This window comes from Polyodon spathula, chromosome 12, assembly GCF_017654505.1.
Source record: "Polyodon spathula isolate WHYD16114869_AA chromosome 12, ASM1765450v1, whole genome shotgun sequence".
Classification (NCBI taxonomy): Eukaryota; Metazoa; Chordata; class Actinopteri; order Acipenseriformes; family Polyodontidae; genus Polyodon; species Polyodon spathula.
The window spans coordinates 38,308,749-38,328,173 of NC_054545.1; the positions used below are offsets into that span (position 1 = coordinate 38,308,749).

General features: G+C 41.7%; 2 protein-coding genes across 2 annotated transcripts; both read right to left on the reverse strand.

Moving 5' to 3' along the window:
- Positions 1–2,084: 2,084 nt before the first annotated feature.
- LOC121324891 (cation channel sperm-associated protein 3-like) lies at positions 2,085–6,216 on the reverse strand. Its single transcript, XM_041267093.1, has 8 exons — positions 6,083–6,216; positions 5,500–5,653; positions 5,147–5,392; positions 4,706–4,888; positions 4,252–4,392; positions 3,998–4,117; positions 3,704–3,861; positions 2,085–2,295 (listed from the first exon to the last, which is right to left on the reverse strand). Exons 1-8 carry the CDS (start codon positions 6,214–6,216, stop codon positions 2,190–2,192), a joined length of 1,242 nt encoding a protein of 413 aa, XP_041123027.1. The 3' UTR covers positions 2,085–2,189.
- A 2,694-nt stretch (positions 6,217–8,910) lies between these two features.
- LOC121323852 (pterin-4-alpha-carbinolamine dehydratase 2-like) lies at positions 8,911–18,945 on the reverse strand. Its single transcript, XM_041265133.1, has 4 exons — positions 18,799–18,945; positions 16,012–16,143; positions 10,166–10,246; positions 8,911–9,328 (listed from the first exon to the last, which is right to left on the reverse strand). Exons 1-4 carry the CDS (start codon positions 18,898–18,900, stop codon positions 9,233–9,235), a joined length of 411 nt encoding a protein of 136 aa, XP_041121067.1. The 5' UTR covers positions 18,901–18,945; the 3' UTR covers positions 8,911–9,232.
- Between the last annotated feature and the right edge of the window lie 480 nt (positions 18,946–19,425).

Sequence of the window (19,425 nt, forward strand, 5' to 3'; positions counted from 1 at the left end):
TCCACACACTCAAGAAGAATAAAAAAACAATCTAGGCGGTTAATAAGGAATACAACTCAATCTGCCAAACAAGAAATACAGCTTAGAAACCAACGTAACCATTTACAATACAAACTGGGTCGGGGAAATAACATCTCAAAAATGAGCAGGAAATGTAAACAATGTATATTAATTGCACATAACGCACAGGAAACAAATCGAATGGAACAGCTTATAAACTCACTTTTATGTTTATTTTAATTATAGTATGAAATAGGCCCACGCGGCTGAAGTTAAACACAAGGTATTATTTTACCAGCTCTTAAATGTTTTTAACTGCCGCATGCTTTTAATAATTAAAAAAAGACTACTAGAAATGGTAATCTGGTATATTAGGCTAATATAAAACAACTGAAATAATTTTAGTGTTAAACTATAAAATACATGTGGCCAGATTCTCAAAGGGTCCTATAAAATCGTCATTATCGCATTTTCTTTCCCGAAAGCAGACATATTTCAAATTAACTTGGTCAAGTCTAATTGGAGCCGAGAGCTAATAGACCAATTATAACTTTTAGTTCTGGCATTTATTTATTTATTTTAATAAAGTTGAATTAGTTACTTATCAGACCGCATCAATAATTAAAAATACCAGCGGATACCTGGAACACGGAATACAAGAGAACGGATGTATTATCATGTTTACTAGAATTATTTTGTTTTAGTGACATTTCACTATCTATTGCTGGACATCTTAGCAGGACACCCTTGCAAACGAGGCCACTGTCTCAGTGGAGTTATTCCTGGTTAAAGCATGAATAAAAAAATCAATAAACTGTCGAGGGGTTTGTCAAGAATAAACCCAGAAAACACCATTTAAAATGGGGTTTAAAACGCCTACATTAAAACGCGCATAATATTTGGTTCCCGCATTAAATAGTGTTGATACTAAAATAAAATAACTAAAATATATTTAAAAAAAAAAAAACTACAAATAAATAAATAATCCCTTGCAAACAATACTGTCCTAAAAGACGTTAGCCCCCTGCTGCGAGAAATAGACGACAGTACCTCTGGTTTGCAGTGCCTGAGAGTGAAGTACACAACACATCTGAATGCCGGAAGAGCGATCAGTCCACAGCTTCATAAATAGAGCTGGCAAAACGAGACGAAAGGCTGGAATGCATATTATAAACGTGGTCAAAGTACAGAGTGGAATGGAGCAAAATCCACGTGTGAACAAAATAGATTTGAGTTTGAGTAAAAAATATTTGAACGTGTGCTCCAGTCTGAACACAATAAACAATTTCCACGCACTAACCCTTCTGTTTTGTCGTTTCATTGCGCGAGATATTTGCATGACTATGCAACTTTGCTGCAGTCCTAGTAGGCTATGTAACATTTCAATGGAATTGAACAGCAGGAAATAAATTTACCTGGCGTGTAACAAAACAAGTCAATGCTAATAAGCTGGCTTTACAGCAATCAAAATCATACAGCATACGACTGGGCCGTTTAATGATTTGCGAGGGATATAAATAGCGCAAGCCATCATAAAGTGCACTTATCGTGATTAATAATAATAACAATCATGCAGCCGAGTTTCAGAGAGCAGCAGAAGTTTAACAGAAGTTTTTCTCAGATCTCGTTAAGTCGATGTAAGCCTGAGCCAAGGTTTGAATTGGACATCATTAACCACAAAATCAATGAGGTATCTTCTTAAAGCGCTGTCCTAGCATATCTTAACTATCAATAATGATGAAGTCTGCCGCCGTCTGCAAGTCAACCCCCACCGGCACGAAGCAACATTTCGTTCAGTGTGATTGACTGAAACAGTCCCTTACAATCACGCAAAGTTCTTACGTCGCATTCGTTAGACACCCCCAAGTTATTAATTGTGCAGCACTGATTGATGTCTGTCATCACACACGCTCCTTTGAGAACCATACTGTAAGACTCGTGGCTACTCAGAGCAAAGATTTGTTGTGATTTTAACAGTGTAAATATCCTTCTGTGTGTAGGTAAGCAAGAGAATAAGACTATGAACTCGACAGCTGACACTACTGAGTTTGTTCATTTTTAATTGTATTCTATAATAGCAGGGTTTCATTTCTGGAATCGCCACAGTACTGGGTTTGTTCATTTTTAACTGTAGTCTAGAATAGGGTTGTTGAATTTCTGGAATCGCTACAGTTTAACGTCCGGTCTGTTCACAGTCTGGTGCTTCTGCTTTCCTCCTGCGTCTTTCCTTCAGTCAAATCATCTTCCAAAATGTGACTTAAAGTACAAGCCGTTTCAAAGTAGAGCTGCTGCAGTCTGAAATACGCAACACGTAGATTAGAGACGCACATGTACTGTATGTCAACTCACACACAAATCTGTACGTGCCAGCAATGGAAGAAACGTCAATCACCAAACATGAGCGCATTGCTGTTGGCTATTCAATCTAATAATTTGCCGTCTCTTGTAAGTCACGTGGAACAGCTGAGCAAAATAACAGCTTGAATACCTTAAGATTAAACACTTAGCTTTTATTTGCAAGCCCAATATCCTTCTATGCAAATCGTGCAAGGTTAATAAGTAGTCTATCACATTTCAAGTTCACAAAGCTGCAGGATGCAAATAGGAGGAGCTAATCATGCAAAGGAGTCACATTTCAAGCTGTATTAATATGAAACATATACACTCATTATACTTTAATAATTTGCATACAGTAACCTGACGCTTGTACTGACTCAGTCAATCTGTCAAAAAAATAAAAAAAACACAGCCAGGTGTCAGAATGGCAATAGAGCAATATTCAAAATCATAAATGTGTCCTACAATAAACTGGTTATTCCAGGTCTCTCTCGCTTACTACCTCAAGAGACTGCACAGGGTCCCCAGATAGTGCTGACCTGCCTGTTAATGTTTCTCCTGCTGTTTCCCAGGTAGACCTGTGTGTAGAGTATTGAGCCCTGCTGTCAGCGTACACTGTAATCAGGAGCAGACACTGACACTCACATGAAAAGGAAAGTGATCTGCCTGGGTCACGATTCGGCAGCACTGGTAACCACAAAAGGTAAAACAACCGCAATGAAGTATTAACAAAATACTACACTGGCCTGTGTGAACGGAGCATGCTGATTGGCTGAACAAGATTCCAAGCAGTGCTGTGGTTCTCCAGCCTCTTCACTGAGCTTTTGTTTTCCTTCAGTGCTGCAGATTTATCTTCCAGAATGGGCCAGTTCATAAACTCGCTAAAGGACATTTTCGTACGAGAGTCGCTGTCAATTTACTGTACACCTCAACAATGCACCTGGCAGTGAGGTTATTCCACAACAATGAATGCACGCCTTGGTGTGCCTTAATGCTAGACTCTGTACCCGATCTGTCAACAGGATCAAGCCATTGTCATCCATTCAGTGAAAACTGGGAAGTCTTGGAACAGAATGACCTCACCCAGGGGTCACTAGTTAAACTATTGCCATCATAAGAACCCACTGTACTGTAAGGCAGGTCATACACATTGAACCCACTGTGCTGTAAGGCACGTCATACACATGTAATACTAGTGGGGTTGTTTTTATCAACCATGTAAACGGTGGAGGTGAGCTGCTAATAAAAGACTCGCAGACTGCGCACATAATGACAGCCTGGTAACCTTCATTAGAAAGGTAGGGAATAGCCTGCAGTATGAAGCTGTATTAGACACTGTGGTTCAATAATTCTACTGCTTGCTCACCTATGCAAAGTGTTGTCCTGGTGGTCTAAAGATGTCAAGTAGATATCAATGAAGGACAAGCTTGTATAGAGATCATCCATAACCAAGTAATCGCTGTGCCGCAGGGTCTTTCTGAACCTCTCCACAAATTTACTGAATTTGTTCAAGTCACTGGTTGTCTAAGAGACAGGAATGGATGGGACAGCCAGGTGGATTTCAGCGAGTGCCTATCGCAGAACGCTTACCATTTGCAATACAAAAAGCTCTGTTAATGCTCGAGATTGTTCTCTCTACAGTCTAGACTGGGGCACTCGCCTGGTTCTGGATCAGCTGCCTGACTTCCTGCTGCTGCTTCTTTATAATTTCCTGCTTCTTCTGTGCGAGAGTGATTTCACGCTCTGTCTGGAGCTCCTTCTCAAAACACTTTGTGGCGTGCTAAGAGATTGAACAAATAAACAGAGTAACAAAGAAGGAACAAGTGATAATGTTCCATTATTATTATTATTATTATTAGTAGTAGTAGTAGTAGTTTTATCAAGACTCTTATGTAAGCCGCAGTCAAGGCATACCTGAATTTCCATAATCACTACTCCGATGAACATATTGAAGAAGATGAAATATCCCAGCAGAATGAAAACAATTGTAAAAATGCGGCTGGATGTAAACCCCAAGACATCAAGGTTATTTTGTAGGTCTGTCCAGCCATCAACCTGCACAAGATAAACAAGGCAGGAGAGAGAGAGAGAGAGAGAGAGAGAGAGAGAGAGAGAGAGAATGAAAGCAACAGAAAGCCATTATAGCTTGGGTCTTATGCTACTCTTGATGAGATTTATGCATATGAAATGTAATCTATGGAAAGGGCCAAGTAGAACACTGTTCCCCTGCTCAGAATTACCCACCATAGCACCCTTAAGGACATTGTGGTTTTGGCACCACTTGTGCTTCTAAATAGGGTTGGCTTTCATCCTCCTGCTAAAGCTGTAAGAGCACATGACTGAAGCGCCCCATTGCTGAAAAGCTTACCGTTACTAAACTGAAGAGGGTGAACAGCGCCGATCCCAGGTCACCCCAGTTATCAGGATCTCCAGTCTCGGGGTCCCCAAAGAAATAATACCCCATTATAGCAAAGACAAACATGAGCAAGAACAGCAAGACCAGGACATAAACAACACTCTTCAAGGTCTTGAACAAGGCTGCTGTCAGAGCCTAAAAAAATAGACAAAGAATATTTATAAATAGCATCATCAAGTAGCGCAACACTGGCACACAGAGGAAGGCATGCTCTTTTTATCAGAGGAGCACAGAAAGCAGGCCTCAATATAAGTGCAGAATGAACACTGGCATTGTTACTCAATGAAGCCTCAATGCGAGTGCAGAATGAACACTGGCACTGTTACTCAATGAAGCCTCAATGCGAGTGCAGAATGAACACTGGCACTGTTACTCAATGAAGCTGTGGATGACCTGCAGGCCCCTGATGAAGGACACAGTCTTCAGCATCCTCAGAGTTCTGACTGCTCGGATCATGCGCAGAGACTTGAGAGAGCGGGTACTGGCTCCCGATGTGTTCATGAACATGGGGATAAAGGAGAGGGCGAGGATGAAGGCGTCAAACACATTGTAGCCACTCTTCCAGTAGCCCTTCCACTCAACATACACCTTCATCAGGAACTCCATGGTGTAGATCGCCTGGAACAGCTGGTCCACAATCTGCACAAAACAGCCTGATCTGGTTACCTCCACATGCACTCTGTACAAATATATTAACATGTTGCAAAAGAACGTGCCGTGAATCCACTTTACTGCTCGATACTCACCTCAAAGAACCCAAAGAGTCGGTATTTAAGGTCATAGTCCGTCTCCAGAGCCATAAAGAGAGCGTTCAGTAAAATGGTTGTCATGATTACTCCATTGAACAGGGATCTTTGGGTAATTCTGGTAACATAGCTATGGAATTCAAAATCTCTTCTCCTGTAACAAAACTACAGAGTCACACAGTGTGCCTAACACTTACAGTTAATGCAATCAGAAACAACACACACAGGTAGAGATGCACTGGCTGTGTGAAGTGAGCTGTTCAGAGCAGCTCAGTAACAGATCCCTCTGATCTCTACCCCCGCTCAGAGCAGATTCCATCGGGGATCTGATCAAGTGCAACATTCTCGCTCAGAGGAGCTCCATTACTTAATGCACCCGCTGTCCCAGCTGTGGCGCAATACCATAGAATTAATGAATGTAACCCTTCACAGCATAGGGTAGCAACAAAGACCAAATTGTGATTTTCCATCTAATATAATGGGTTACAATAAATACAAAAACAAAATGTTATGTACAATGAGCACATTATTCAACTGCTTAAGAATACAAATACAAGTTAGCAGTTATTGGTATGTTCCTTACACTTTCTTTCTTGATGTGGACAGACTCACATCCGTGTTCCAGTCCGAGAATTTCCTCAGTGCTATCTGGCTGTGTCCCCCGGGAATAAAAAAGGGAACGGTTCTGCTCTCTTCAGTCTCAGAGTGCAGTTCCATCTCTAGATCTCACAGGCTTTGAATACGCACCCTCCAGGAAACTCTACTACCACAAGGAATCGCTTGGCACTGTGATGTCATAAAGCAGCTTTGTGACATCATAATACAGCATCCTAAAATATTCAGTCCTGATCGGTAAAGGTTACAGTATTGAGGTGGCATTCAGATTAGAACTGGGTATTTCAAATCAGGTGAACCAGATAAAAATGAAGCCTATAGAGCAAAACTACACCACTGAGTATGATTTTAGTGTCTCTTGAGTTACCACTTCCTGTCGCTTCAAGCACATACAGATTTCTACTTATGCATTTATTCATAGTCATTTCAGTCTCATCTTGTTGGTCAATTTCAGACACAGATAATAAACATCAGACAAATACACCTATGCCTACAGAAAATAAACAAAGGTTATTACTCTTTAATTTATAAATTTCTCCTCCTGAGATATTAAAGTGGATTGAGGAGCTGGCCGTTTGCCTAGCAATTGAATTGTCCTGCCAGTGATCTACAACACTACTACAGAAAGCACTGCAGAGTCACCCTGAGCAATGCTGTTTATCACAGAGCTACAGAAAGCACTGCAGAGTCACCCTGAGCAATGCTGTTTATCACAGCGCTACAGAAAGCACTGCAGAGTCACCCTGAGCAATGCTGTTTATCACAGAGCTACAGAAAGCACTGCAGAGTCACCCTGAGCAATGCTGTTTATCACAGCGCTACAGAAAGCACTGCAGAGTCACCCTGAGCAATGCTGTTTATCACAGCGCTACAGAAAGCACTGCAGAGTCACCCTGAGCAATGCTGTTTATCACAGCGCTACAGAAAGCACTGCAGAGTCACCCTGAGCAATGCTGTTTATCACAGCGCTACAGAAAGCACTGCAGAGTCACCCTGAGCAATGCTGTTTATCACAGCGCTACAGAAAGCACTGCAGAGTCACCCTGAGCAATGCTGTTTATCACAGAGCTACAGAAAGCACTGCAGAGTCACCCTGAGCAATGCTGTTTATCACAGCGCTACAGAAAGCACTGCAGAGTCACCCTGAGCAATGCTGTTTATCACAGCGCTACAGAAAGCACTGCAGAGTCACCGTGAGCAATGCTGTTTATCACAGCGCTACAGAAAGCACTGCAGAGTCACCGTGAGCAATGCTGTTTATCACAGCGCTACAGAAAGCACTGCAGAGTCACCCTGAGCAATGCTGTTTATCACAGAGCTACAGAAAGCACTGCAGAGTCACCCTGAGCAATGCTGTTTATCACAGCGCTACAGAAAGCACTGCAGAGTCACCCTGAGCAATGCTGTTTATCACAGAGCTACAGAAAGCACTGCAGAGTCACCCTGAGCAATGCTGTTTATCACAGCGCTACAGAAAGCACTGCAGAGTCACCCTGAGCAATGCTGTTTATCACAGCGCTACAGAAAGCACTGCAGAGTCACCCTGAGCAATGCTGTTTATCACAGCGCTACAGAAAGCACTGCAGAGTCACCCTGAGCAATGCTGTTTATCACAGCGCTACAGAAAGCACTGCAGAGTCACCCTGAGCAATGCTGTTTATCACAGCGCTACAGAAAGCACTGCAGAGTCACCCTGAGCAATGCTGTTTATCACAGCGCTACAGAAAGCACTGCAGAGTCACCCTGAGCAATGCTGTTTATCACAGCGCTACAGAAAGCACTGCAGAGTCACCCTGAGCAATGCTGTTTATCACAGCTACAGAAAGCACTGCAGAGTCACCCTGAGCAATGCTGTTTATCACTACAGAAAGCACTGCAGAGTCACCATGAGCAATGCTGTTTATCACAGCACTACAGAAAGCACTGCAGAGTCACCCTGAGCAATGCTGTTTATCACAGCGCTACAGAAAGCACTGCAGAGTCACCGTGAGCAATGCTGTTTATCACAGCACTACAGCATGTGGATGCACAGCATGGGATAATAAATAACTATTTGCAGCAAATAAACACACAGAATGAATACTAAACAGTAAAGTTGCCATATATATTTTACAGGGCCAGTAGGCTGTGAGGTAATGCTGTGCTTAATGTATTTAATCTAGTTTAGAATCCATTCTAATCAAATGCAGATTCACTAATAATACAGCCTCGCCGACTGCATGTATTACAAGGCATGGGAGAGGACTTCAACCAACCATCATTTCACCAATCATGCAGTTCCTATTCTTAAGCTCTTAAGTCTTTTTTAAACAATGTTAGTGGAGCTGGCTCTGCAGTATTGGGGGATCTCCTCCTTTGACACCACTATCACAACAGCTCCTGCTCCTTTAAGAAGACTTTAGTTCAAATAAAAGAAAATCAAGTTTAGGTAAACAACCACTTCAACAAATTAAACGACTCCTTCAGTGTTTCTCAAGGGTATTGTCTTCATGACTCAAGAGTCTGTGCTTCAAGGTGCATCAAAACCTCCATGAATCATCAGAGCAGAGTCTCCACAATCTGCTTCAAACTTTCACTGCCATCTGTTACCTTGACAACCCAACACACATGATGACATCTCTGTGAAACCTAAATCACTACACGGACAGCAGAAGGTTCAACAAGCCACAGAAAACACTGTGTGCGTGTGTGATAGATAGATATATAAGAAAGCATCCACAGACGCATTGTAGACTTACTGTATCAACACTAGCAATAACCGTGTGTAAAAACAGAATGGGAAACCCAAATCTTGTCCAAAAGCTTTTTTATTTAGTATATTTAGTATTACAAATGACAGTTTATCACCCTGAATACTAGTAAGCGTGATGGACCACCTCCCCACTGCGCCCCTCTGCGAGCCCCAGGATTCTCTCATTCAGTGTCCAGTGTTCAGCACAGCATGTGCACAGGCGTGTCTCTGGATTAAAGGTGGGGCTGCTGCTCTACTGCTTCTTTAAGAGGAGCCGTCCTGAAACTTTCTAGTCGCTATAAACATGTATCCAGTGTCCTCAGGGAGTATGTAGAGTAATACCAGACTCCAAGTGGCAGCATTGCAGAGCCATCAACACACTGCAGGTTACATGGTTAGAGCCACTTTGTCAATGAACTGAGCCAGTTTCACATCTCTTTTTGACAGTCCACCACAGTCATGTGTTGTCAGTGTTATCTGAACCTGAAAAGGGAAAGAAAGCACATTGAGCCTTGAATTATAAGATCAGGGTCGATTCAAAAAGCAAACAGGTCACAGAACTGAAGAATGTTATTTATTAGAATAATGTCTTCTGAAATGCATAAAATGCTTTAAGGATCTAGAATAGCAGCAGTTTTAAACGATCTAGAATAGCAGCGGTTTTAAATGATCTAGAATAGCAGCAGTTTTAAATGATCTGTTAAAGCAGCAGTTTCTGCCAGGGCTCAGATCAACTCTACATTCAAAAAATACAAAAAAACTGCACTGATTTGCACCTTGGGGGTTTCATTCTGGCTTTTCCCCAAAGCTCAGAGAAAAAGGAAAAAAAAAAAAAAAACCTGTCCACTTCTGCAGCTACTTTTTTTCTTTTCATTAATTAAAACAAAAAAGGAAATCTCCGAATTGAAGAGAGTGAAGTCAGTAAGCCGTGCAGTGAGCCAACCATCTTCAAACTCCACAGTTTTAAAAGAAAAACCTCAAGAAAAAGCCTTGTGAGGTATTGCTGTTTTAATGACACACGTACTGTTACGTGAATGAGAGGGTGTTGTGTTTTCACCTAGAACAAGCACAGTGGAAGCTAGTGGAGGACAGCTGCTCCATCATTTCAACATTAATATAGGGGGCTGCCGGGCCAGCACAAAGCTCGCTGTATTCAACACTCACCTACGCAGTCTACTCACACCCCTGTCTACAAGCACAGACATACATGTACACAGATACAGTCATGTGGGGGTGCAATCTACACAGGAGACCTGAAATCATTGAAGAGTCCCAATCCATCAGGGGCTGTGCATGGTTTTCATGAGACAATGTCATTACCTTGTTGTACACATTAAACCACTCGGGATGGTGGTTTAGTTTCTCAGCCTGTAAAGCCACCCGGGTCATGAATCCGAAAGCCTAAACAATAAGAAAGAAATGATCATTCCTGCTTCTAGGTTGCTTTGTGTCTGCTGATCACCACAGTAGCTGTCACTGTCTCATCACTGTATCAGTGGAAAGTGTACCCCCATGATTTACTGAACACATCAAACCACAGTAATAACAAAGATCTAGTCTTTGATCGCGGCTCCTTCCTGCTCTTCCTGCCCCGGTTTCCTGGTTGCTGTGTCATATTAACCTGCCCGTTGCATTGCAGTAGTGACCCGTATGTTGCTGAGATGGCAGAACCTAGTGTGCGCTCTTCCTCACTAGGGCTTCGCTCATGGTCCAAGCAGGGAATCTGCAATCTTCAGGAATATGCGCTTACCAATCAGCCCATTCCTTAGCTGAATTACAGCAATTTGAATTTTGCACAAAGATGAGTGAAATCCCTGAAACAAATCTCCCACCGAGGGAAGCAAAGTCCCATCCATTTCAAAGCCATTCCCCACTGCAATCTCAATTAAGCCACTAAATACTTCCTCTGCTAATGAAATCAATGAATTCCGAATGTTTAAAAGCTACATGTTTCTGTAGCAATACATGCCTGTGCTCAATCGCTATTAAACTGAATAACTTCAAGAGGAAATTATGTTTATCCCTTAATAAGTCATAATGAGGTTAGTCTTTTTTAATTGGACGTAATGTTTGATTCACGTTTCGTATGTAACACGATCAGTGACTTGATCCAACTGGTTACAAAAAGAAGCCTTCTCTTGACCAAGTAATTGCTGTATTCCTGCAATGAGACCCAGACACCAATTTTAGAGTGGGTCTGCTTTTCTTCAACCTTGATTAAAAATAATGACAATTCTAGTGAATCACACACACACACACCGAGATACACACCATGCAAAAACCAAGCAGTCAGAGTGCAGCACCAGACAGACCCCATCCACACGCCCAGGTAATTGATGAGGAATTTTAATTTGATGCAAAGTTATTGCAATTAGAAGCCACTTTACTGGAGCTGTGTGTGATGACACATGTCAGGTCTCTGCGCTGCACCGAACACCAGCAGGCATCTAGGGTTGATTCCATCACTTCTCATTGTGGGGGTGATGTTGCACATTCAATTGTCAGCATCTACACGCTAATCACTTAACCCTACCTGGTATTAAAGCAAACAGTGAAAATGCTTATTTACATGACTGGTTGCAATTCATGTCAGCTAGGACTTGTAAATATATATTGCATGTTTTTATTGTAATGCCTAACAGAACATTCAGAGACTTCAGGGCAAGTACCTTTGAAATTATAAAATACTCTCATGAAATAAAATTAATAAACTAATATTATATTACAGATATATATATATATATATATAAAATCAAGTCCCAGCTATGAAAACACAGATTCTCCCTGTTAGAGTAATTGTTGCTCCTCTGCGTGGGACACACTGTTATACAAGCACAGTAATTCAGATCCTGTCAGGCCTCTGTAACATTACACAGACCCGCCACTAATCACAAACACCTGATCAGCCAAAACAAGTGTTTCCCTTCTGACTGCTGAAGGGGTATTGCTGGTTATTAACATATGACTGTCATAAAACACTGAACAAGACAACTCCACATCAGAGTGGCATTCCCACATTGTGGTAAAATAAACTCTCAAACACGTGTGCCTGGTATTTAGGCTTGGCTTTCCACTATGCGGCACGGAGTCTGATCCAAGGCCACCTGCATAGAGATATACCAACTGCACAGCCCCCTCAAACACACATCTCTGAACACAGACCCCAACTCAACTTCACAACCCCCTCAAATACACATCTCTGAACACAACCCCTTCAAACACACTTTTGTAAGGATAGGAAACAGGTTTCCCAGGCCCTGTTTAGCACAAATCCTAGATTCCTTAATACTGACGTAAGAAAGGGTAGCCCAAGAGTCACATGCTTTTTATTTGTTTTTGTAACCCTGGTAATGCACTGAGACAAAGCAATGGAAGCAGATCTCCTCTATTTTAAACACATACGCTGGCAGTTCTATCACTGGACTGCATTCTGTAAATGCACCGATACATTGGGAGAAGGAGGAGACGGCTGACACTGCATTGACGAGGTTTAACCCACAAATCTCCCTGTCTGTGTCAGGGGGCCGTCCCCTCCCAAACACTGATCTGTGAGACTCAACAGCTAAACTGTGCACCTACAATAACTCCAGCCCCCACACCAATTGCTCCCAACCATTTGGGTTTAACCTTTCCTCCCCCAGACAGGAAGTCAACCTTCCCCAGGATGGTATTTTTAGACTTGCCCCTGTGCTCAGTGCAAGGGGAGCTCTCTACAGTCCTATTGCACTGTGCTCAAGGGAGCTCCAGTGTGCACGTGGTTGATACAGTCCTACTGCACTGTGCTCAGGGGAGCTCTAGTGTGCACAAGGTTGATACAGTCCTATTCCACTGTACTCAGTGCTCAGGGGAGCTCCAGTGTGCAAAGAGGTTGATACAGTCCTATTGCACTGTGCTCATTGGAGCTCCCGTGTTCACGAGGTTGATACAGTCCTATTGCACTGTGCTCAGGGGAGCTCCAGTGTGCACAACACTGATACAATCCTATTCCACACAGATCTACAGGGCCCTGGTGTCTGCTTGCTGGTTCTCTAACATGGCACGTATGATCCAGATATAAACTCTGAAATATTCTAGCGAGTTCTCAATAGATGATAATGCACTTCAGCTTGGAGTCCCTCTTGTGAAATTGCGGGTTGCAGCATGCAGACGGGAGGGGGTGTTCAGGGATTACAGAGTCACAGCCATTCTCTAATGGCCTCTGTAAAGCTGTCCCATTCAGGCTGAGATCACTGGAGGGAACTCTGACTGTTTCTTCTCTCCGCTTTGTCTTTTTTTTGCTAACTGTAAGCTGCACAAATCCGAGGAGACGATCAAGTCCTTTCATCCAGATGTCTGTTTGATGGGTTCCCTCACGACAAGGCAAGGGAAAAGTTAGAAACAGTGCGTTTTGGGGGATTTGGAGAAAGTGCTCCTCTCTCCTTCACAGAATAAATAAGCAACCCATTCCCTGACATTCAGGACTGCTTTCATGGGGACTGTGTAATGCTGCTATTCGCTCATTACTACCTGCACACTGACAGGGGCCTTTCATGTAACCCATTGCTTATAGACAGATGCTGACAACTTACAAATCAGCCGAAAATGGGGATTTTGAAGAAAGCAAACAAAGCCATCTCTGATGCCTCAGCCATTCAGCAACGTGAAGCAGCTGCTGGAACTTTATTCATTTTTAGTCATTTAGCAGACGCTTTCATCCAAAGCAACTTACAGAGACTTGGGGGTGAACTATGCATCACAACTGCTGCTGCTGCAAAGTCACTTCCAATAGGACCTCGGTTTTACGTCTCACCCAAAAGACAGAGAAGAAGGTGGAAATAACCAAGTGTGACTGCCATCTGCTCACAACACTACATGCAGCCTGTTCTTTGGAGAAAGCACTGTGTAGAAAAGAATGCTGTGGAATCGCAGTCATTACAATTATAGTACAACTCATCCCCTTCAAGTGAACGAAGAAAGTAATGAAAAAAGGTATTGAAAAAAATAAATAGCCCGCACAACTGAACTGGTTAAAAGTGAGTGTCTGTTTTAAGTATGCATACATTTTTACATTAGAAACATATGTCCTGCCATGAAACAGTTGATGCAAATCAGCGATATCTGCTCCACTAAAAGGATTTCAATATTCAAAACCAATTTGAAATGTTGTAGAGAAAAGAATTTCAATATACTCCATAAAATGGTTTCAATTAGGCAACACAGTTCACTTTGCCCATAGCAGTTCCTACTGGTTTTGTCTGTAATTAGGTACAGACAGGTAAAAAAAAAAAAAAAACCCTCAAAACTACACTTTTTACTTCTAATCCTAGAGACAGCTTTAAACGTCTCCTGGCCATGTGAAATGCCATCGCTACATTACCAGCTCCACCAAGTGTATGTCAAGGGAATTGCATGTCTTGTTTTCCTGAAGGGGATTTGTGACTCTTAGTACAAATTCCTGCAAGAGCCCATCACTTCAGAGATAACTTGCAAATAGAAATCATCCAGCCCCCGCAGTAAAGACACCGCAAAAAAAACATGTTTCCAAACTAAAACAAAAAAAAAGAGCGAACACACAAAACAAGTTTAAAATTGGAAAAATGTGAGCTTGTCAAATGGAATGTCCAACTGCGATCAGCGATTGCTCGCTTGTTAGTGGTTTCTGAAGCAGATGTAACAGGTTAGCTAATTTGATTGTTTGTAAAAGAAATCATTCTGATCGAAACCCAAATTGCAGCCGAACTAGCCTCTGCACTTTCTCATGCTAACCTGCTTTGACAGGAGGGAGTAAGAGGAGGGTTTGACTGTGAGAGGAGCCCATGTGAAAGGTCAGAGTTGAGCGCACAACATCAAACATGTGGAAGTGTAAAAGCAGAGAACAGCACGGCTAAAACAACTAACCACAGGACTAGCGGATGTCCGAGAAGTGGCCATGAGACTTTGACCTAAAAGAAGCCAATTTATTTAGATGAAGCAGCCGTTTGCATCTGTAAATCTAGAAGAAAAATACAAATTCAAAATGGTATGGACAGATAACGACACTGGATTTAATTAATTAATATATATATATATATATATATATATATATATATATATATATATATATATATATATATATATATATAATAAAATACACATTTCAAAATAAAACATGTTTTTATATTCTGTTATACAACAGCATGCTTTAGTCTGCGTAGACAAGATTAATTCATGAAGTTTCTCTGTGGACTGTTTGTTTGCATCGATAAGAGTAATTGGTTTATAATACAATTCTAATAATTGCGGGTATTCACTTTGCTTATCAATTTTAAAAAAGGATATCTAAATTCTTACCATTAAGCACATATTTTTCAGCAACAGCAGTTTTCAGAAATGAGTAACTCCGTATTTGAATGTGCTTCTAGTGATGTGAACAGGAAGCAATCTATTTCATAGCACATGATAATGGGATACTCTTTGAATATGCATGTTTGCTTTTCTGAGAGAAAGAGCTGCAATTAATACATTAGACCATTGCACACAGACAGTAATATGTACTGAAAGACGCAGTCTCTCTTCCACTCAAACCTCATTCACTCCAGTGAAGTGGTGCCCTGGTTAGTCCAAGGTCAAACCCTGCTGAATCAGGCTACACCTGTAACTAATTAGGCTGCCGAGCCAGAGAAGACCCACACGTGAGTGCCACAAATGCGGCCGTTTCCCATGTGAATTCAGCCAGCCCGCTCTTTCCTGACCTCTCGGAAACAAATCAAATGTAACAGCAGCTGGGTGTGTGCTGCAACTCTGGCCTCTGCTTTGACTCTGTAATGCAAGGTACGTACTGAAAAGATCAACAGGGCCACGAAGGAGTTAGACAAAGCAATCACGGGCATCTTACATATCATTATAAACCTGGCAAATGGCGGTGGAAGGCAGAATCCTAGTTTGTGTATACAGAGCTGAAACCACAGGTGTTCCTTGTAAATTCCACACACATCTGGTTGGGGTTTATGCTGCTTGTGGATGTCCAGGTGTCGTGGGAACTCTATAGGGCAGATATTCCAGAGGTGGCTGAATGAAATGTACTGTCATATCTGAGCCATGCAGCACAATGTGAAGCCTGGGTCTATCTGGGTTTATGTGTAATGCACTCGTCTGATTCTTCCTGGAATCTCAGGAGTGAATCAGGATGCAATTGTGCACCACAGTACCTGGTTGAAGCTCTTAAAACTCAGCTCCTTGTAAAGGGCATCTCTGTCTTCCACCTCCGCCCAGCCCGTGGCTTTGAGTTCCAGCAGAAACTGCTCTCTCTCAGCGGGAGACAGCCAATGCGAATCTGAAGCCTAGAGAAATAACACAATAATGGTAAGAGCTGAGCAGAGTGAAAAACAGACCCCTTTGCACCCTATGATATAGCTAACACATGCTCGCCTATCAATGTCCATTCCACTCATCCACAATTCATTTGTATAGGCTTCACGTTTTCAAATTACAGGTCTTTGTGAGCAATGAACACAAGGCAGTGGTTTTTACTAAATAACTGCAGACTGCAGTTACCACTGCGCCCCCTGCTGCTGCTGTAGGGAACTGCAGGCTGTCATTATTTTGACAGAACCCTGTGCAGCCATCCTGGATAGTTAGCTCTCACCAACCCCAGAAAGAAGAAAAAAAAACAAACATATAGACCAATATGTGTAAGATGTATAGGACCTTTCAGCTGCATGAAATGTCACTGGTTCATTGACAGACCACATCATGGTTTCTTTGTGTCTCCGGGTTACCCATTTACCCTATGTGCTGGTGTCAATGTGAGACATGCTGATTTCAGATTGCAGTGCAGAAGTTTAAAAATGCAGTTGATGAAGGACAGGTTTAACTAAAAAAATAGAACTGGAACAAAAAATATACTTTGCACTGCCATGTTAAAATTGTGCTTTGCAAATTGAAAGCTTTCCCATTCCTGCACATAACAAGTCACTCCACAAGGTGGCATCAGACCCAAGCAGCGCAAAGCAAGCTGTTTCCATGAACAGCAGCATATTTAATGATATTTAAGAATATTTGATCCATCCAATTAGTAGAAATGTAATGGCCAGTAACAAAGCCATCTACCCAGAAACAATGAGAGTATTTTAAACTTGCAGTAAACACCAAATCAGTACTGGAAGTTATTCAACAAACACTATAGCACTGAAACCAATGATCTGCGAGGAATTTATATATATATATATATATATATATATATATATATATATATATATATATATATATATATATATATATATTTGTAGCTGGCGTCTAGCCTGCAGGGTCATGGATAATCCCTTTTGTATATCACCTTGTCTTTAAATGTTGGTTTAAAACTTGTTTGGCGTTTGCTGGAAGGTAGAGAAACACATTTATGCAGATGAGCTGCCCAGCGCCCAGACTGTAAGTTTCCACTCTACAGAGCTGTGAGGAATGGTATTCAAACCTCCACTCTTTCATTGTCCACGTGGGACTGTGTGTGCAGCATGTGATCAACACAGCAGACTATCATCAATGTGGGACTGTATGCAGCACGTGATCAACACAGGAGACTGTATTATCAGTGTGGGACTGTGTGCAGCACGTGATCAACACAGGAGACTGTACTGTGTGCAGCACGTGATCAACACAGGAGACTGTATTATCAGTGTGGGACTGTGTGCAGCACGTGATCAACACAGGAGACTGTATCATCAGTGTGGGACTGTGTGCAGCACGTGATCAACACAGGAGACTGTATCATCAGTGTGGGACTGTGTGCAGCACGTGATCAACACAGGAGACTGTATTATCAGTGTCAATACAGTCTAATGTAATACACTCTCAAACAGTATCCCACATCTTCAGCCCCATGGTAATGAAAGAGACTGAAATTAAACAGTACAGAGTGAGAAAAACATAATTCGCTGGAGCAAAAATGGACATGCACACAATAGGAAGATACACTGTATGAGTGGTGCACATAACAAAAAAAATAATAATTACAGAATGCCAATCAGATTTTTTTTTTTTTTACATGAACTGGGCCACACTAAACTCCACAGATTTTAAAGGATTTAAGGAAAGCCGGTCTGCTGGGAATGGGTGCATTTGTGGTGTTTGGATGTTTGTTTTTAGACTTCTAGAGCTTCAACAGGATAGCTGTGTTTAAACCAGCTGCAGCTCTTCAGAGATCCATTAGCTGCGTAGTGTGTGTGCATCGCCTTCAGACCTGTCCACAGGATTTGCCTTTTTCAAGCACGTAGGAATATCGATCAGCCCGTCTCAAAATAACAATGAACCCATCCTACAGAGACTGCTATCCTCTATGTCTCAGAATGTGTCCAGACTTTCCGTTTCAGCGATCTATTTCAATAAACACCGGGACACCACGGTGCATAAGAAAAATATTGTTCGCAATAGTGTGTGGTTGAAAAACAAAAAGATTCCCATGTATACAGAGTGCAATATGTATTGTGTTTACGCTATTGTAGAAAAATTCACCACGTGTTTCTGCGTTTACGTGTTAATAGGATGTTGTTACATTCACGCCTACCTCTCCAGGTTTACAGTAATCCTGGACTCTCACAGCAGGGAAAGAGATTCTGTGAGCATGCAGTTTATTCCAGGCCGAAAAAAAATGAAAGTGAAGGTCAGAACGAAACGACTGTGACAGAGGAGGTGGTGCTACCATAAATAACAAAAATATAATCAAACTTAGACGATGGCTGGCAGCCTTGGTGACGTAGTTACAGCATTGTGACTTACCTGCGCTTTACCGGTGTCGCCAGCGAGTGCATTTTACAATCACGTACACGTTTTAAATAAGACTTTACAAATGCAGAAAAAAAAAACTTACTAGCGTTATGTGTTGCAGCAGTTCAGGTGTATTTTGTAACTTTTCTTCTAGTTTAATTGTATGATCAATACTACTGTAATGGATGGGTATTCTGATTAGAAATATCACAGTAAAACAAAACAGCCACACTTACCATTTTCGAAGATTGTGTGGCCGGGGCTGTGTTGAAATGTTTTAGGAATGCGGAGTTCAAGCCTGCAGCGCTGCTTCTGCTTGTAAACATTAACCAATACATTTCTAGTGAGTTCTCTGCAAAGCACTAGTTAACGATTAAATAGGACCCACGCGGCTGCCTTCCAGACTGCCTGTTGAAACGGTTTCAATCTATTTCTTTAAGTGCCATGCTGTATTCAAAATATTTCGTCATGCGATATAAAGTCAACCAGACATACAGTAAACGTTGCCAATATTTCCCAGTAGTTTATTGCATGTTAACCATTAAAAATACAATAAACTTAGCGACTAAAAATGCGCGTAAGCAGTTCGATTCTATTTACTTACATCATTGACACTGTGTGAGGTTGTTATCATTTGATTGTAAAAGTTAGTATGTTTCTGTTGTACTCATTTAAATCAATCAAATCCAAGTTGATTTGCTACTCTGATACAGTTGAATTATGGTGTGCGTTTTTCACTCTGTACTGTTACATGTGTTGCGTTTTTTCTGCAAATCAGCATCTTCAGTGTGTTCTTTCTATATTTAAGAAACGTTTTCTTAGCACTGGTTTTAAGGTGCTGGAAACAAAACCAACCCCCACCT

Excerpts from the sequence above, each read along its gene's own strand:
- LOC121324891 (XM_041267093.1), bottom strand. The coding sequence starts at position 6,216 with ATGGAACTGCACTCTGAGACTGAAGAGAGCAGAACCGTTCCCTTTTTT. Across the intron at positions 5,393-5,499 it reads GACTCTTTGGGTTCTTTGAG|ATTGTGGACCAGCTGTTCCA; the intron begins GTGAGTATCGAG and ends TGTTTTGTGCAG. Across the intron at positions 4,393-4,705 it reads CCCTCTTCAGTTTAGTAACG|GTTGATGGCTGGACAGACCT; the intron begins GTAAGCTTTTCA and ends TATCTTGTGCAG.
- LOC121323852 (XM_041265133.1), bottom strand. The coding sequence starts at position 18,900 with ATGTATTGGTTAATGTTTACAAGCAGAAGCAGCGCTGCAGGCTTGAAC. Across the intron at positions 10,247-16,011 it reads GTTTTAAGAGCTTCAACCAG|GCTTTCGGATTCATGACCCG; the intron begins GTACTGTGGTGC and ends CTTATTGTTTAG. Across the intron at positions 9,329-10,165 it reads GGTTTAATGTGTACAACAAG|GTTCAGATAACACTGACAAC; the intron begins GTAATGACATTG and ends TTCCCTTTTCAG.